At 36.6% G+C, this 20435-nt stretch overlaps 1 protein-coding gene across 11 annotated transcripts in view; it reads left to right on the top strand.

Moving 5' to 3' along the window:
* The window catches only part of LINGO2 (leucine rich repeat and Ig domain containing 2), a 1134307-nt gene extending 1114742 nt beyond the window's left edge, over positions 1 to 19565 (top strand). For all 11 annotated transcript variants that reach the window (XM_049116208.1, XM_035697330.2, XM_025431889.3 and 8 more), the window contains one exon: positions 6308 to 19565. In XM_049116208.1, the coding sequence (XP_048972165.1) occupies positions 6343 to 8163 (1821 nt within the window). In that variant the 5' untranslated portion in view covers positions 6308 to 6342 and the 3' untranslated portion in view covers positions 8164 to 19565. The remainder of the gene's footprint in view (positions 1 to 6307) is intronic.
* The last annotated feature ends 870 nt before the right edge of the window (positions 19566 to 20435 follow it).

Raw genomic sequence — 20435 nt, 5'->3', positions numbered from 1 at the left:
AAGGTAACCCTGGTGAATTTCAAGATTTACACTAAAATTGATTTCTTAGTTCTCAAATGTTTTAAACAACTTTCACAACTCTTTGGGATCTTATTTTAGCACAGACCAGTATTCCTGAATTTATAGTTTAGACACCTTGAAGTTATCACCTTAGCTGTATTTTGGACACCTTTATTCATTACATCTTTTCTTTTTCTTCCCCACCTCCCTCATCATCTACCTCTCCCCACTGAGAAATAGATTTACTGGGAAAAAAAATCCTATCCTAAAAAATTAGCTAGTTTGAAGGTTTAGAGATTTCTGTGCTTTCCATTTATTGTATTGTTCCCTTTTCAGTTGCCAGTCAGAGAACTAAATTAATCATAGAATTCCCAGTATAAGCAATTTATCATTACCTTATCATCTATCAACACAACTGTTTCTCTCTTAAACTTTTTTTTTTAAAAAAACACACACACAACTATCATCCCTTTCTTTTATTGTTTTTTTTTTTTAAATGAAGGCTGCTTAAAGCTTTCCATTTCTTCTTATCACTGTGTCATCTGTTTGAGGACATTTTTCTCCAATATTCTCCTGATCTGTACTCAGAGGAAATCCATGTCTTTCTCTACCATGCTTTCTCAACAAACCAAACCATTATCCCATTAAAGAAATTGATAATGACCACTATTATTTATGTAGTAGGCAGCTTACATGTACCATCCTTAATCCTCGCATTTATTCTGCTTTACTGTCACAAATTAACAGAGGAGTTAAGAATCACAGCCATCATCAGCCTACCTATGTCCCACAGCTAACAAAAGTCCAACCTAGACTTGGAGCCAGGTATTTCTGGGTCCAAATTTTTGCTATTTCTGTTCTTCCTTCTTTAAGTCTACTTCCTGATGTTTTTGTTTTCTTACATTAATAGGACAAGCAGTAAAATAAATACCCAGCACACAAAAAGGATAAGTATGAAAATATCCAACTTCATATACTAGGTTTAGAAAGGTATAATCATTGTACCTGAGAGCCCCTTTGATCAGAATTAATAGAAAGGCCCTAGTCAGCTCCCTACAGATTTTAGTTCCTGCTTTATTCTTAATGAAACAAAGTTCATCTTGTCAAACCTTGGTCACAGTCAGACATGACAAGAAAGCTTTGATTGTAAGGCTTCTGCCGACAGTGAAAGCTAAATGGAGTCAGCAGTTGGCCCTTCTAGACTAAAAATGAAAAATATTTGTGATGAGAACAATAAAGCACAACCTTCCTACACAGTTTTCAAAGTGCATAAAAGAACTATGATGAGATATGGCCCCAAAGTATCTACTTCTGCCTCATAGAAAGCCAGTAGCAGAACAGGAAAGGTAGTCTAGGTCTGAAGGGAGCTTGTCTGCTGCCTGCTTGTTAAGTACTTATCCATCCTTCTTTGTGATGGTCATTTACTTCGAAACAAACAAACAAAAAACACAATTTTTAAGGAAAAATTTGCAGATACTATCCCTCTTAGTCGCACTCCTTTCTGGTTAAATTGCAGCTATGACTGAATTAGATACTGTCATTCCATATGTTAGACACACTCAGCCAGATTAAGGGATCCAAGCAATAAAATAAACTTTCCCTAAAGCATTACTGAAATAAATCAGAAGGAGGATGCCAGTTACCTCCTTATCTAGCTGGTGATATGCAGATTGGACAAACTCTGCCAGAGAAGATTAAACTCTCCAGTAGAATTTCTAAAAAAAAATAACACACTCTTTACCATCAATTCAAAATAAACTAAGGGGTACAGAGTGCGTAATCCAACTATTATCCTGGACATGAAGAGTTCTATAAGTGGAACAGAAAGTATATTTTCCCTCTTCTACCAAAGGAATACTTTAAAAGTACTTGAAAAATATTGTTGTTAAGGAGTAAAATACATCATTAAGTTGCCCAGAGAACCCACCTATGTTGTTCCACTGATGGACATTTGAGGAAACCTGGAGTTCCTCATCCTGTTCCTACCCTTAAGCTTGTCATCTCAGTGAATGACACCCAGCCTTATTCAGCTGACAAAACACTAGAAATCATCTTGGCATCTTCCTCTCCTACATCCCTTACTGCCCCTGTATAACTAAAGCATTTCTTTTCTGCTTCAAAACACACCTTCAATCTGTCCATTTACCCAACCCTATTTTTATGAACCTAATGGAGACCACTTTTATTCTGGCTGGAATTAATACAACAGCTGCAAGAGTTTCAACTTTTTCCCTCCTGCAAATCTATTTTTCATGCTGCAATGAGATTAATCTTCTCAAAATATAAATCTGATCATATCACTCTTTTGCATAAAACACTTTCATGGTTTGCTGTTGCCCTCAGGATAGAGTGAAAACAGCTTATTACAGTTTACAAGCCCCTTGTAAATCATTTCTCTAATTACTTCTTCAACCTCTCTTCCACTTCTCTCCTGTATTTGCTCCATCCAGTCTGGACAACTTTAATTCTCCAATCACAGAGGGTTCCCATTGCTTCCATGCCTTTGTACTCCTGTTTTCTTTGCCAATAACTCGATATATCTCTCTCCCTGAAGGATGATGGTGGGGGCTAGGGGCTAAAAATGGAAATACACTGTTGCCAGGCTACTATGTATTTTACCTGAAGCAATTGATGACACCTTGAAGTAGATTGTGATACATTAAAGATGTATAGTATAATCCTTAGAGCAACAAATACCAGGTAATGTACATAAACATATAGAGAGAAGCAAAAGAATTGAAATGCAATACTAAAGACAGATTAACTAGAAAAAGACAAGGAACAAAAAATTCAAAGACTGACAAATAGACAACAAAGAGCAAAATAACACCCCAGAATGCAATCATTTTAGTTAACTACATTTGGTATAAGTGGATAAAGCAATCTAACAAATAGCAGAGGTTGCAGAGATTGTGAGACTGACTGAAAAGCAAAAACTAGCCACATGCGGGATATAAAATAAACTCTTTAATTCTCAACATATTTGTGTCTCTGTAGTTACAGGATGGAAAAAGATATACCATGAGAACATTAAGCTCAAGAGGGCTAGAGTGGCCACAGTAATCATTCAAAATGAGTTGAAGACAAGGAGTATTACTAGAGACAAAGATGGACTCTTTCTAGTGATAAAAGATCTGTAAAACAATCTCAGTAGATTTCAAAGGATCGAAATGTTGCAGAGTAGTTCTCTGACCATAACAGAATTAAATAATAAAATACAGTAAGACTCTAGGAAAGATCTAACTACATACTTGGAATAAGCTAACACAATCCTAAACCATCCATCAGTCAAAAAAAAGAAGTATAAAGTAAATTATAAAAATGTATTAACTGAATAAGTTATACATATATATATGTGCATATATACACACACATGTGTATATATATTAGAACTTCTGAAATGCAACTGAGCAATGCATGGATTTATAGTTTTAAAAGCTTGTATTAGAAATGAAGGTCCAAAAATCAATGATCTAGGTCTCCACCTTAGGAAGATAAGAAAAGTAAAGAAACTGAATCCCAATGAACCTGTAGCACACATCTATGCACATTAGTTCAATTATTTCCTTTTATTTTTGGAAAAAAAAATAGCTCATCAGATCCACCCTCTTCTGGAGGCAGTGGATATGTTTATGGCACAGATTGTGGTGATAGATTTACAGATGTCTACTTATCTCCTAACTCATCAACTTGTATACATTAAATATATACAGTTTTGTGTATGTTAATCATCCCTCAATAAAGTAGCTTTTAAAAATTCAAAGTTAGGGGGGAAAATGGTTCAAAGGGATACATACATGGTTGAACTAAGATATATTTAGTTTAATTTATCAAGTAATCTCCTTACGTTGTCCTGGAACCTCCTGAAGGTTGTATCAATTTCTATTTCTTCCATCAGTTCCTTCTACTCTTGTTAATTCTGGGTAAAAATAAGGATTAAACTTTGTTTATCCCGAAGGTAAAAATGATATGCTCCTGTTGTTTAATTTGCATTTCTTTGCTTTCTAGTGAGATTGGTCATCTTTTCATATATTAACTGTTTTTAGTGTTTATTACATTCATTGCCTATTTTCTATTGACATTTACTTCTTTTCCTTGTTAATTAATAAGAGCTGCTGATTTAGTGCCATCTTTAATTCCTTGTCTATTATGAGTCTAAAATATATTCTCCAATTTGACAATTGTCTTTGGGTGTTGAATATGTATGTTGTTTATTTGCTTGTTATGCTATTATTTTTTAAATGCATATAATCAATAGATCATTTTCTTTCATGGTTTCTGGCTTTATTCATAGAAAATGCTTTTCAACTCTATTACAAAATTATTGAATTTTCTTCTAATAGATTATTTGTTCATGCATTCTAGCTCTTAATTCATCTGGAATTTATTTTTTGGACTGAGTGAAGTTGTGTATCTGTTCCCACTAAATATCTAGCCAATCATTTATATCTTTCTCACTGAATAAATGCCACCTTTCACCTATACTAACTTTTCAAATATATTTATATGTGAATTCCTTACTTTCTGTTTCACTGACTGTATTTTCATGTACCATGTAATTTTGCAACTTATGTTTAAATATCTTGTAGGGTAAGTCTGTTGCCATTACTATTGTTTAATATTTCTGATTACTCTCGTATTTATCTTCTTTCAAATGAACTTTAGAATTTCTCACTGTATACACAGATCAAAGAGATAATATTTTTGAATTTGAAAAACAATGTCAGTAATACCGAAGCTATTAAAATACATAGTACAGGTCTCTTTTTGATAAGTTTTGTTTTCTTAGGACTGAGTACTTGCTATATTCTGTGTATTTCTCATTAAATTTATTCTAAGGAATTTAATTTTTTCAGAAATGCCATGACTAATCATTTGTGATGATATTTTCTAGATGTTTTTATTTTGTACCACGTTAATTATTCCTCTAGTCTAATAACTTTTCAGGTAATTTCCTTAGACGTTAGTTTGATCTACAAACAATGCTAGTTTTACCACATCTTTTCCATAATACCAACTCCTATGTTCCTGTATAATGGATTTTGCTAGCACTGTCTGAATCTTTGCCTTGTTCTTACACATTTGGGGGCATTTCTCTAGTGATTCACCATTAGGTTTAATCCTAGTTGTTGTTGTTTTTTAATGGATATATTTATTTAGATGAAGACATGGCTTTACATGTGGACATAGACATATATGTAAACACTGAATAGAGAATTGCACTTTCAAATGCTCTTTTAGGAGTGAATACTGAAGTTGACCAAATACCTTTTTATCTAAAAATACTGTTTTACACTACTGAGACTTGTATAAAATATGACATTTGTGGATGAATTGTACCCCTCAGGATCTCATGTCAAGAAGCAAAGCTCAACAACACACCTCATACTATTCAGTTGAACAATTCAGTAAGTTCAGTGTCTGCTTAATTATCTACAGTTAAAGCATCCTCCTTTCCAATACCATTTGATACCTATTTAAGTTCAATTGAACATGTTCATTGGGTTTGAATTTAAATATGAAAGGATAGTTCATTTTTGTTTAAAAACATTTTTCCTTAAAATTACAACTCTTCCCATTCTTACAGCATCTTCGTCATTATATCCACTATGATGCCTTGATTCTGTTTCTTTCCTATAACAAACACAATGAATATAAAGAGATTTTAAGGATCTTTTTGCTTACCTCAAAAACGAAAATTCCTTCATAAGTTAAGATGTACTGAATTCTGAAGGATGTATACCTTCTAACTGAAAGCTTTTAATAGAAAGTTTATATATGAAAGAAATAAAGCCTCAACCTCTTATATTGAATGTAACTTGGTTTGTACTTTGAACCTAAGAGCCTGACAGCGAATGAAGCTTCTATTAGCTTCATTCTGAACAGAGGATGATATCCCAACATCAGAGACACAGACACTGATACAAACTGAATAGGTTTCCTCTTAGCCATTGACCTCTGTTGCTTGAGTCTGAGTTCAAAATAGAGCCTTTCATAAAATGTATGCTCGGTGCCTCATACTCTGTGCCAGACACTGCATTAATCTCCTTATAATTGTTAAATGCTGACATTGCCATAATTCTAGGATGCTGTTACTACTGTCATCCTCATTTTACAGCCAAGAAAACCAAAGTACAAGGAAGCGCAACCACTTACCCCATGTTGCTAAGAAGGGCAGCTCTTGGGTTTAATCCCAGATCAGCATGATTCTTGGTCCAGGGTCCTTTCCATTGTACTTGCTTCCTTAATTATGTTTATTTACCTATCCATGTCCTCACCCGTCTTCTCTTCCTGCCTTCTCCTGCAGGCCCGTGACCAAGGTATAGACGAAGAGGTGGAGTCATGCTTCACACGGCCATATCATGTTGGCAGCCATTCCTGGGTCTGGCTGTGGTGTTAATCTTCATGGGATCCACCATTGGCTGCCCTGCTCGTTGTGAGTGCTCTGCCCAGAACAAATCTGTTAGCTGCCACAGAAGGCGGCTGATCGCCATCCCAGAGGGCATTCCCATTGAGACCAAAATCTTGGACCTCAGCAAGAACAGGCTGAAAAGTGTCAACCCTGAGGAATTCATATCCTATCCTCTGCTGGAGGAGATAGATTTGAGTGACAACATCATTGCCAATGTGGAGCCAGGGGCTTTTAACAATCTCTTTAACCTTCGTTCTCTCCGCCTGAAAGGCAATCGCCTGAAACTGGTCCCTTTGGGAGTATTCACTGGACTATCCAACCTCACCAAGCTTGACATTAGTGAAAATAAGATTGTCATTTTACTCGACTACATGTTCCAGGACCTGCATAACCTGAAGTCTCTAGAGGTGGGGGACAATGATTTGGTTTATATATCACACAGAGCCTTCAGTGGGCTGCTGAGCTTGGAGCAGCTCACCCTGGAGAAATGCAACCTAACAGCAGTACCAACAGAAGCCCTTTCCCACCTCCGCAGCCTCATTAGCCTACATCTGAAGCATCTCAATATCAACAATATGCCCGTGTATGCCTTTAAAAGACTGTTCCACCTGAAACATCTAGAGATTGACTATTGGCCTTTACTGGATATGATGCCTGCCAATAGCCTCTATGGTCTCAACCTCACATCCCTTTCTATCACCAATACCAACCTGTCCACAGTCCCCTTCCTTGCCTTTAAACATCTGGTGTATCTGACCCACCTTAACCTCTCCTACAACCCCATCAGCACTATCGAAGCTGGCATGTTCTCTGACCTGATCCGCCTTCAGGAGCTGCACATAGTGGGCGCCCAGCTCCGCACCATTGAGCCTCACTCCTTCCAAGGGCTCCGCTTCCTTCGTGTGCTCAATGTGTCTCAGAACCTACTGGAAACTTTGGAAGAGAATGTCTTCTCCTCCCCTAGGGCTTTGGAGGTCCTGAGCATCAATAACAACCCACTGGCCTGTGACTGCCGTCTCCTCTGGATCCTGCAGCGGCATCCCACACTGCAGTTTGGGGGCCAGCAGCCCATGTGTGCCGGCCCTGACACCATCCGTGAGAGATCATTCAAGGATTTCCACAGCACTGCCCTCTCTTTTTACTTCACCTGCAAAAAACCCAAAATCCGTGACAAGAAGCTGCAGCATCTGCTAGTGGATGAAGGGCAGACGGTCCAGCTCGAATGCAGCGCTGATGGAGACCCTCAGCCTGTGATTTCCTGGGTGACACCTCGGAGGCGTTTTATCACCACCAAGTCCAATGGAAGAGCCACTGTGTTGGGCGATGGCACCTTGGAAATCCGCTTTGCCCAGGATCAAGACAGCGGGATGTATGTCTGCATCGCCAGCAATGCTGCAGGGAATGACACCTTCACGGCCTCTCTAACGGTGAAAGGATTCACCTCAGACCGCTTCCTTTATGCCAACAGGACCCCTATGTACATGACGGACTCCAATGACACCATGTCCAATGGCACCAATGCCAATACCTTTTCCCTGGACCTTAAAACAATACTGGTGTCTACGGCCATGGGCTGTTTCACATTCCTGGGAGTGGTTTTATTTTGTTTCCTCCTCCTTTTTGTGTGGAGCCGAGGCAAAGGCAAGCACAAAAACAGCATTGACCTCGAGTACGTGCCCCGAAAAAACAATGGTGCTGTTGTGGAAGGGGAGGTGGCTGGACCCAGGAGGTTCAACATGAAAATGATCTGAGGGTCTACTACTCACACACTTGTTTCTGTGTCGTCGTTGGTAACCAGTGAGACAGCTGGCACAGTAAAGTACTAGGGTAAAAGGTGGCCTCATGCAGCTGACCCTGTGTCAAAGCAGGGTCCATGGAAGCAGGAGGACTTCTCATGGAGACTCTCCACCTAGAGGCAGGCAGACATATGTCAGAGCCCTTCACAGTGGGATACTAATTGTTTGCATTGCAAATATTGGCATTCTGGGGATCTCAGTAATGAACCTGAACCTTTGGCTCATGCTCATGGACAGTTACTCAACATTTTCTACCACTGCAAAAACAAAAGAAAAAAAAAAAAAAAGGAACAACCTACAATGTAGGATTTACATATTAAAAGACAGCATTTGTCTAAAACATACTCTACAGAAAAATTTGTATCTATGATTCTCATTTGTTAAAGCCTTGCATCATACCATATTGTTGATTCAGCACCACAAAGAAATCAATATATTCTTTACTCTTTTTTTGAAACATATATGCTGTATATGTTTTAAGCAATATGAATGAGAGGTTGTGCTTTTAGTTACTCACCATTATAGATCCAAGTGTGATTTCACTTTCCTTTACATAGAGATGACCCTGAGACTAGATCCCTGGAGCTATGGGCGGAGATATGCAGAATGATGCATTTGTCTGATGTAGGAAGCCAAGAAATAGGGCCCAAGGAAAAACTGCTCAACTCTGTTAACTTCTGTTACTATAAATAAAGGCATGTGCCTAGTTTTGATACAGAATGGAATATTTTTTATACTTGTGATATCACACTGGACCAGTTTACTGTAACAAAGCCCTCGGTTTCTCTGGAAGATTATATGCCACTAGTTGTACCTGTAAAATGCAAGGTAGGTGTTAATGATGAAGATGGTCCATTTAAACACAACTTGGTTTTACTTTCATCAGTTGCTACTAATGGGTTAATAGGAAGAGCACATAGTTGTTGTACATACTTATAGGGTAATATTTACCTTGTAGTGGAGATCAAGAATTGGAATGTATAAAAGCCCTGTGGATAAAAAGGAGTCCTTCTCAGATGCTGACACAAACCAAGGTGATACAGACACAACGTGATATTAACACAACCAAGGATCTGTTATAATGATAGTTGCTTGAAGGCTGGATTATGGCCAAAGGAAATATCCAGCTACCACTCTGATGTTTTCTATTCAAATATTTACTGTATGTACAGTATTACCTTGAATAGGTAACTTCAGAGTTTTTTCCTTCTTTTTAGCTTAAAAATTATCTTGTGTACACAGGAGTCTGTCTCATTTTTAAAGAGGTGAGGAGAACAAGGTGAATTAAAAAGCACTTAAGTTTTTTCTCTACTCAGTAGAGGAAAAAACTAATTTCAAGAGCCCTACAAATAGGTTAAATTGTGCAGATACTTTTACCTCTCTGACCCAAGGATCTGTCCAATTCAATTTGTATTAACGATTGTTACTCAAAGTTAAAGCATTATAGAGTTTTGTTTCATTTTGTTAATGGCATCCAGCCACTACCACCAGTGACGTGGTTCAAATAAGACATAATTCCATTCAGATAAATGTTTGGTGAAGCTTTCAAGGCATATATTCATATGATCTGAAAAAGCACTGAATACAGAATGTATTCAAGAAATGTGATCTATTTAATCAGCAAAGGACAGATAGGAAATGTCTATACTTTGTACGTTTTGAGAGGTACCTGAAAAGGAGCCCTCTTTTAGACAGTGAATGGAAAGTGTCTGAGGTTTGTTTCTTGACAGATCTGCCTGGGGGTTTGACTTTCAAAAAGCTGGCTTTTTTTTTTAAGCATTTGAAATTTTGAGGAGCTTTGATAAAATTAAATTGACCCCAATAAAAAAGTGACAGGTCCAGAAATTGTTTTGCCAATTGGATAGTAGCACAGTTAAGCCCCTTTCTCCCTTAATAAAGGGTGGAAATGAGACAGAAAGATTGAAGAATTGCCTGTTTAAGTCATTTTTCATTTGACTTTCCTAATGACTATCATAGATCTTTTAGAAATTCATTTTCCACTTATGGAAATTACTTTATATTACATATCCAATAATACAAATCAAGACTTCTCTGCAATTTCTATTTCTTGTGTGCAGGTGGAATGGGGTCTTTCAAACAGAAAAGAGAAAGTGGAGAGCTAGTCTCCCAGAACTTAATAGAAAATATTTCATCTTAATTTTGCAACATTGTATTTGCAACTAATTGTCCAACAATAAGAGAAACATCAAGCAATTAATAAAAGGGCTTTGTGATGATAACTGCTATTTTCTGTTAAAATAAAAGTTGACCAAAAATATTTTAGTCAAATGAAATTGAATTAAAGTTAACCTGTCCGTGAAAAGATTAAGTTAAGAGATTTTGTGATTATTCCATTGTTAGAAGAGAGACTATTCTTTCAGGGGCTTCCATACTCTTATCTGTGGAACAGGTATTTAAGATATTAATAAGCACTCCTCCAAAAAAAAGATTGGACAGACTACTAAATTGGGAAAACACTGTGTTCTTTAACCACCTCTTGACACTCAAAATATACATGAGCCTAATCCTCTGTAAAAAAGTCCTGTAAAAAATAATTCTGTTTAATATTGCTCACCTTAGGGTTTCTCTATAATTTATTTGAGTGCAAAGCTCTTCCTTTTCTGATGTAACTGTTAACATCTCAAAAAACTGGCGTTCTGTCAAACCCAGTTTGGTCAACACTGGACTAAAATAATGCTCTTCTGAAATATTCCTAAACTTAGTGTTTCCACTGAAGAGTAAAATTACAATGTGAATCGGGCTCCAATAGATTCCAAAAAAATATATCAGCTGCACAAGTGATCTGATCATAAGAATGTATTGGCCAGGTATTTCTAGGAGAATCTGCTACTTTCCGCCAGAAACATCACAGTAATAATGGACTTACAGTAATTAAATGGTTACTTAATTTTCTCCATTCTCACTAGGAGTGCAGATCTTGGGTTCCTTTGTATATCTGTAAAGCTTCAACCATGGGTTCCATTATCTAATACTAGGGGTTAGTACGTAGTTATACACAAAGAATGTTCCGTTATGGTTTTAAATTACCTCTTTGTTATGGCAAAAGTGGACCATGGTAGAGAATAACAGCTCAGAGAGAACATGGGCTAAATTCTCTCCTAGGTAGACCTCTCTGAGTCAACCTCTTTCCAGGAGATTTGTCTTAAAGTATCCCAAGAAGAAATACAGTTGTTTGGCTCAGCACTTAGTTCTGTGTTGACCAATTCCTGTGTGTGTGTTGAATGTTGTGTGTGTGTGTGTGTGTGTGTGTATACATACACATATATAAATAAATCATTTTACATAAATGTTTATTTTTCTCTAGGCATTAAACCTCTAGAAGAACAAATTCTCTGATTAGAGCTCTAAAAGTCTGAGAGAATTGGTCCATGTCTCCAAATGCCTAAAATGCTTATTACCAGAGTAAGGTAATTCACCTAACAATCTGGTTTAGTGTCCCCAGTAAGGGATTTCTACTTGTCCAAATTCTCCTAGTACTCACTTTTTAAAACTTCATCTCATTTTCATTGCATTTATAACTATGAGCTTTCCAAATAATCTCAAAATCTGAAAATGAAAACCAAGAATTGCCAAGATTTACACATCCTAGTTCCTGAGGACATTTGTCAAATTTCTGGTTTTGCTCAAGCTTCCCAGAAATATTATCATCAACAACTCCCCAGTAGTATGAAGGCATTCAGATTTGCTCTACAGTGTCAAGGATGAATTCTTTTTTCATTGTTCTGTCAAGGATTTTTTCTCCTCAGTTCTCAGAGAAGCCCAGAAGTTATATAATCTTCTATGACTTTAAAAAAAAAAAAAAAAAGATTATTTAAATCTCGCCTGCATTGAAGCCTGACTTTTGTCACTTTCCATGACTCAAGTAGGAATAAATATATTTCTATTTTAGAAAGTACAAAAGAGAGGATATGATCTTGGAGAAGAAAAAATTGAGTACAGCCTCATGTAAATTAACTTACCCTTCCAGGTTCTCCCTTCCTCTCTGGGTCAAAACATTTAACTTCAGGGACTGTGCTCAGAAGCTGTTCAGCAACAGGTAATATGTCATGATGCTTTCTAGGAAGGAAAAAAATACATCATTTTCAGCATAGAAGACTAAGACGTGACAAAAAGACATTATTGAGGGTTTAAAGAAAGGTTAGAAGGAGATACTTGGATCCATTTTAATTCCATATCCTCTACTGATAAAATTTATAGTTACTATCTTCTGAGAAAGAACCCTAAATCATGTTCATCTTTAAATTTAGGTTCTGTTTTATCCCTGTTTCCTATGTACTGGTCACCTTTATGTAGCTCATACGATCTATTCCAAATGGATTTTGTAGCATATGAATCGAGTAACAGGACCTTTGGGGCCAAAGTCATTCATTTTACTTGGTACTTAGGTAAAGATACACTAATTCATTCTATTTGGTACTTAGGTAAAGATACATCATTCTTTATTACTAAGATTAGGTTCTAGCAACATTCCCCATTGGACTAGTATATCATATGCCTGATTATTTCCATGGATTTTCCACCATTGTCTTTGGGAGCTCTGTCCTTTTTGCTAAAATCCTTGATAGTTTCTGATTGAGGAGTTTTAAAGTTTCTTTGCCTTTTTGTGTGGGAAGCCTTGAGGAATGAAGTATTATCTGGCTTGTTGATCTCAGAATTACATTCATTGGTTAGGCACCTGCCTGATGTTTTGGCAAACACCTGATGAATCTTTTACTGTCCCCTTAGCTCCTTCAAAAGCCATTCCCAAGAGAGCACTCTCATTCTCACTGCAGTGAAAGTATGGTGACAGGGAAAGGACAACTTCACAATTTAAGTCTATAAGATCAAAATGATAGCTGATTTGCTGTGATATTCAGCTAAGGTAACAAAACTGGGTCTAGAGGCTGTAAAAGTCTAGATTTGCAAGGTTTCACCAACTAAACTACACTTTAAATCAACAATGATGGGTTTTCAAATCTGAAATTGGTTGGTCTGTTTTGGGAGCAATGTGGCTCTACTTCTCAAACAAATGATAGAGAATGAAAACCGTTCATCATGTGTTAGTTTTGCCTATGATAAAATGTTTGCAGCAAATAGATATATAAGTATATATTATATATATATAAGATGAAGAGGTTTGTAAGAGATTTATTTTCCTAAAACAGACCTGGAGCTGATGTTCCTCTTTCAAAATACGGGAATCTGATCAGGACACACATGCATGTGCTGCGGACTGCCCTTCTCGGTTTGCCAAGATCTTTAACACCACCTTTCCCTCCTCTGCCCCCATCTCCCTGGAGAAGATCCCGAATGGGAAGGAGGAAGAGAGCAGGGACTACACAGTCCCCTGAGACAGCCCACAAAGAGGAAAGCTTTGGTATCCCCCATTCCTGCCTCCTTTCCTGAGACCACAATTGAAATAATCCCTCATTCTCCAGCTCTGCCCTCCTCTGCAGTGTCATCTCCCTGCGGCTGTCACACCTCATCAATGAATGCTCTCTCTCCAGGGATGTCTTCCTTCATTGGTACTCAGAAATTTTAGGGTAATTGTTAAAGTGGAAATTGCTTTAAAAAAATAAAAAATAAATAAAAAAGCTCCAGCCTATCTCACATAACACTTTATAGTTAAACCTTACCATTCACATAATCACAAGCTGACAGCACTCTGCAGGTTGAGTGATTCTATTTTTTTTTTTCTCTTCTAGAAGCAGGTGGGTTGATATAATGCCAGCCCTAAATAGAAGCTTTATTTATAGTCTTAGCAGAATGAGAAAAGAGCTGGCATAATCAAGAGTGTATTGCATATTTTAAGGAAGGCTTTACCTTTAATATGCAAAGTAGCCATTAGAAGACAACAGAAATGCAAATTTACATTCTATTAAAATTGGCTAGCTGTATTAATTCTAGTAAAGTTCAAAAGATAACTTTCTATACTGAAAATGGGTCAAAGATTTTATGTCTACTCTATAGGAACAACAACAACAAAATCCAGAAATTTGTTGCCATTTTAACTTTCTTCATTGGGTGCACACCTCCTATTCTAATCTGCTTTAATTCTTTAATCTCCACTACAATATAATCAGTACAATCCATAATATCACATAATCAACAATAAGGACTAAGCAGGAGATTAACTTGCAAAGATGAAGAAAAACCTCTCATATTATTTGTAACAATATGTGTTTAGCAAGGCACTGATTCATATACAAATTTATGTGATAGTAAGAGATGGGAACTGAGTCACAAACTTTGTTTAGAGGCTACTTGGAAGAAAACATATTCTTTTCCTCCGTAGTTATAAAATTAGGCGTGTTAAACACATGGGTTGCTTGATATGCAAGTCAATTGTCTTGTTTTTTTCCCTGTTTGGAATGCCCAAAATCAAAATTTAAAAGCTTTTGTTTATATATACATATATAAATATGTGGGAGAGGGTGGTTTGATTTAAGTGTTTAAAATATAAGTGTTTTAAAAACTGATATGCTTGAGCAGGAGGGAAAAAGAAAAAAAACAGAATGTGTGTCTGTGCTTTTCTTTGATTTTTTTTTTTTTTTTATCAAAATCTTATTCTGGAACATCCCATGATTGGAAGCTACTAATAACCTACCAAACTTTTTTGGTGTTTTTAAATGCCTGACAGTTTTTATTCTCAAAATTTAGTGCTCATGACAAAAGTATCTCAATTTAGGTTGGTGTCTTATTGACTATTATTGATTTATTGTTGTGGGCATGTTTTTTAACATGTAAAACAAATTAACTTATTTTATTAATACGTAAAATAAGTTAAGAAAACATGTTTTCTTTATGGATGTAAAGGGCTTAAGCATCTGACATCTCAGTTAAATCCATTCGGGTATTATTAACAGATGTAGTAAAAGGCAACTGGAATCATACATCAGAAAAAAATTTCCTTATTGAGAGAGGCAGGTTATATAAACCTTATCAGAAACACAAGGTTGCTTACTTATCTTTAGCACTGTTACTAGATCGAATAATCTAATAATCTTCAGTTAAGGAAGAAGCAGATCCAGTGGAATCTGATTCTAATGCCAGGGTAGGTGGACACCACTCAGAGCAAAAATCAGAAACCAAGCTGTTAGGCTCTTCCTATGCAAAATTACCAAGAGGCCATGGTTTGGTCTGCTGGATACCCCAATATAAGTAATATTGACACACTAGAAAAAATAATCTATTTTAGTGAAGATAAATCCTGTATCACTTGAAAAATTATCAAATTCATTTGACTTGGTTACATGAGCAAGTAATGGGCATGACTTTAGGCATGAAAACATTTAGTTTTTCTCAGTTACTTTTCACTCAGCCAACTATCAGTGATTCAAGACACTATCCTATAAGATAGGAAGGCACAACAAATTTTACAAAGAAAGATCACTCGTCTTCAGGCAAATTGGTAACAAGGGAAGAGAAGGCTGTCTAGCATTAAAGAGTGAAAGAATTAAAAATGTAGAAACTGCACTTGGGCACTTTTTCTGTTGAACACAAAGGGGTTCTCTCTCTCTCTGTTTCTCCTCACCTTTAGTACTTAAGGGAATGGGCTTCAGGGAGCTGTGCTCAGGTAGCTATCATCCTATGATACCACCTTCTTGCTCTGTAGCTTGTTAGATACCTTCCTGGGAAGGAGTAAGTGGAGGAGGAGGCACCAAACTGATAGGACTAGTACCTGGAAGTCTTGATATAGGACAAGATTCACATATATGAAGCAGGTGAATTGCTTCTTTAATTGAAAAATGAAGAGCTTGCCACCAGAGAGGGATTTCCTTCTCCCTGAAGATTTTTTACTCATGCCAAAGCTGCTTGGGTAAGAGTTCCATCCTGACAATGTGACTTTCATTTTACACTATTAAACTATGTGACTATGTGACTAAAATAAATTATCCATGAACAGAATTTCATGAACGTGTTGAGCATACCCTTCTGCCAATGAATACATCACAAGTTAGGTTGGCCAGTAAACACACTGATAAGGGAGAAGATGATTTTAGTACTTTGGGACTTCTTTTACAGTGGGAAGAAGGTAACATCAGTAAGTCAGATTTTTAAATGAAAACTGAATGTACTTTTAACGCAGCCCGTCTTCTGGCTCTACTTACAAAGACACTCTGGCCATGCGCTGCTATGTAAATTTGGAAGCCCATCATAGCTTTTTTCTTTCTGAGGTTTCCCCGCCCCTCCCTCTCCATTTTCCTCAGTTATGAGCATACTGCTCTAGCTGGCTGGATGTTAATTTTTCTGTCATTTAATATAGTCAAAATAAATACTTTGATTCCTACCTACTCCCTTTAAGGCAGATAAGTTTATTATAGAACCAATATTCTTAATTACCTTGTTGTCAGAACTAAAACCTAGGACATGCAGATTTAGGTGGCATAAGGCCAAGTAAAGGAGGATTTGAGAAACCTTAGTGGAATTTCTAAAAGGAAATTCACCTAGAAATTCTGCTACTAACTGGTAGAAAACCTGAAAACACTGGTTTCTAGAGCTTGTCACTGTGGTGCTTTTCATCAGTGCTTTTAGACAACTACATGCAAAAGTATATCCTTCTATCAAAAAATTGGACTGAGAAGGAAACCTGTTGGTATAACTATGTAGACATTGTTTTATTCCATAATACTCTGATCTGAGTAGGTCAGAATGTTGGGACCTGTCAATAAATCTAAGTAGTACATATATTTCAAAGCAGATACACACACATACAACTAAGAGAAATAATAAAAGGCAGATAGAAAACATGTATCTTATCTGAGGATTCTCACCATTCTCCTTGGCCTCTAATAAGGAAAACTAAGAACAGAACTCAATCACTAAGGAGTCAGGGTCTGAGAGATGAAAATCCAAGCAGAGTCTCCATAAAAAAAAAAAAAAAAAATACTCCTCTATAGATTACCTCTTTGCTTGGAAGATCCAAATCTTATATGTGATTGCAAAAGTGACATCTATATTCAATATATTGAATAATCTTGTTCACTGTCACATTTGGAAATAAATTTGTTTACCAGACCTCCCTCCCCCACTTCTGAGGCAGAGGTAACATTGATATGAGCCTTATTTAACTGCAGCATCACTGCTCATATTCTTCCTAAGCATAAGAGCTCAAGCATGCTAGCACCTAGCACGGAGGCAATTCACTACATTTAACCAATTCCTTTAGCCCTGGGCTATTAGCTGGATGTACAAGAGACTAATAGATTACATCTATTATTCCTATGTATATTCAGGGCTCTCATGAAAGTTAAACACATCCTTAAACACACACACAGATCCATACCATGGCATCCAGAATTTCTTATGCCTCAATGTATATCAAACATCCTCTTGGAAATGAATTCACTGAGCACAAAACAAATATGTAATGCAAAGTGACTACCCAGTCAGCTCCACCATCTTGATTTATATAAGCTCTTCTATCTTAGCAACACCTGCAGGGTCAGTTGCTGCTGCTTCAGGTCTCAAGAGCCTTCTATGGCACTGAATAAGAAATTAATAAGGTATTAATGCAGGGCTGGCTTCAATTCATGGAAGCTCTTTCCAATCCTGAGTCTTCTGGGGTAAAAAAAATAATAAATTAGTTCACAGACACAAAGTAACTGAAAAGTGTTTACTGGCTGGTTAGTCTAGAGAAGACTAGTTCATTTAGTTCAATGTATTTTAAGAACAGCATTTGATAAGATCTGGATAGCACACGCTTTTCAAATGAATGGCAATGAGAAAATAGGTATATACAAGATAATTTAACTTCAAAGGAAAATGGATCATATTTATGTATCACTGCCTCTAATACTCGTCTTCGTAATTCAGGTTCCAAACTAATAAGTACACAAATTCTTTATTAAAAATTATTTTAAATGTATGTTTATATCCTTTTAAATGCTGCCAGTATCAACTCAAATACATGCCCACAGGAAATTCAGGAATCTACTTAACTCTTTCCTTTTTATCCTTGATTAGAAATTGCAAATCAGATTTCTCCAGCTTTTGTTTTAAAATATTTAGGAATTTTAATTTTCCATTTATCCAAGCACAATCTCCTTTCATTTGTTTATCCATCCATCTGTCCATCTATGCATCCATCTGTCCATCCATCCATCCATCTAATCATGCAACAGCTACTGAGTATGCATTATCATAGTAACTTAACAGCACATCAATGAATAAAGTCATTATCAAACTGTGGTCCAAACTTTATTCCTGCATTTCTCCACTTTAACTTCTTGACTTCCAATGTGATCACAACCTATTTCTCATTCTATCATCCAAATCATGTGGTTTAGAGATGGGCCATAGTGTCCAACTGGCCAGGTACTAATCTGGCTTTAGGGACCTACCTGCTTTAATGATCCACTCTCAGGGAGTCAGAATAGTTAAGTACTAAAAAAACAAGGATCTGGGGGTAAGAGTCCCCAGGGCTCTGTCACCGGATTCATGTTTTTTGTTTTTTGTTTTTTTTTTATGAGCAAGCTACTTAACATCTCTGCATCCCCATCTCTCAACATGACCATAACCCTACCTACCTCACAAGGGTGCTGTGAGGATTACCATGAAAGCATGAGGAAGTGGTACGTAGAACTGGAGACATATTACAAAGGTGCTACAGGATTTAGAGTTGGTTGGATAGTTTTTGAGTATGAACCCCTCTACCCCTGGGAGTCCCCAGATCTGCCAGGTTATGTCAACTCCTTTTACACTAGATTCTAAAATGGCATGGACCATCAATTGGCTTTATTTATCTTTAATACAAGCTCTACAAGATTTATCGCAAACCCCACTCTCTTTGAGAGACACTGGCTTGGGAAAATGATTAAACTAATTTTAACAAAGGAGAATAAAATGATTCACTTCCAGGTGCTGGGGGTGGGGGAACAGTTATTTATTTCAATATGATACAAAAGTTTGAATGGATAACTTCCAGGGGATGCATTTTATTGGAGAAATGTATTGCCTAGGGCTTACTGTTATTTTTAGTTTGACTCCCCAGCTTTCTGGACCATTGTCTTAACATACATCCCCTTTTCCCTTTCAGTGGAAGGGAAGCTATAATCCTCCTCGTTTTGTGATGATTCTTTTAATGAAGTCTGTTTTGCTCAAAGGACAAATTCTTTTCAAAAACTATTGTAATTATTTTCTTAGAGGGCCATTTTTAATTGCCGTATTGTTTATTAGCTAAGCCCTATTGTCCTGGTGTCCTTCCTAACTGTCAGTTGCTTTAAAACACAGGGGTGGGAGGGGGGAGCTGATAAGCACATTGTTGTAATTGATTTGTATGTTTGAATTGTCTTATCAGAAAACAAGGTTATGAATTTCATCTGTTGAGACACAAAAATAAAATAATTTCCTAAAAAGATTGTATTTTGTTCTTGAATGTTCTAAAGTAGCATTTATTCTTCTTTTAATGTTTCATTAATAGTGTTTCATTATTCATCGTATTATAATGAAGCTTAGCCTTCTCCTGTTTTCAGTGGTATCTCTCAATTCTTTTTTTATATGTAGTTGGGAAAGAATAAAATAAAATTGTTCAAGATTTAGAACTGAAAGAAATCAAGAAGAGCCCATTCTCAGGGATCTGCTACTCAAGGCCGACCATGGAATTACCCAAGACAAACAGGTTTGAAGAAAGGCCTTCTAAGCTGTATGATAACATGACCTATTTTTTTCCCCGCCAGTGGAAAATGTTACTTCAAGTAATAGAAAATAACCAGGAAATATTATTTTTATCACTCAGGAAACTCTTGAAAATTATATGAAAATAACTGAGCTTGATTTAAAAAAAAAAATCTCTGGGCCAAGATTCTGCCATAATAATTTAGAGTAATTCTGCCATAATAATTTAGAGTAATACCTCTCCCAAAACCACATTGAAAATTGAGCTTGGGCTGTCACAACAAAGTATCATAGATTGGGTGGTTTAAACGACAGAAATTTATTTCTCACAGTTCTGGAAGCTGGGAAGTCCAAGATAAAGGTGTTGGAAGGGCCAGTGTGGTGAGAGCTCTCCCCTTGGGTCACAGATAGCTACTTTCTCACTGTGTCCTCAGGTACCCTGCCTTTCCGTGTTGCATGCACTGGAAGAGAGGAAGATACCTTCTTCTCTTTTTTTATAAGGCCTATCAATTCTCTCAGATTAGGACCCTACCCTTGTGACCTCATTTAATCTTAATTTCCTCCTAGAGGAAAAATTAAATTAAATTAAATTTAAATTTAAATTAAATTAA

This window comes from Canis lupus, chromosome 11 (genome assembly GCF_003254725.2).
Source record: "Canis lupus dingo isolate Sandy chromosome 11, ASM325472v2, whole genome shotgun sequence".
Lineage (NCBI taxonomy): Eukaryota > Metazoa > Chordata > Mammalia > Carnivora > Canidae > Canis > Canis lupus.
Note: the sequence above shows the minus strand (reverse complement) of the source record. Positions and strands in the feature narration are given on the sequence as shown.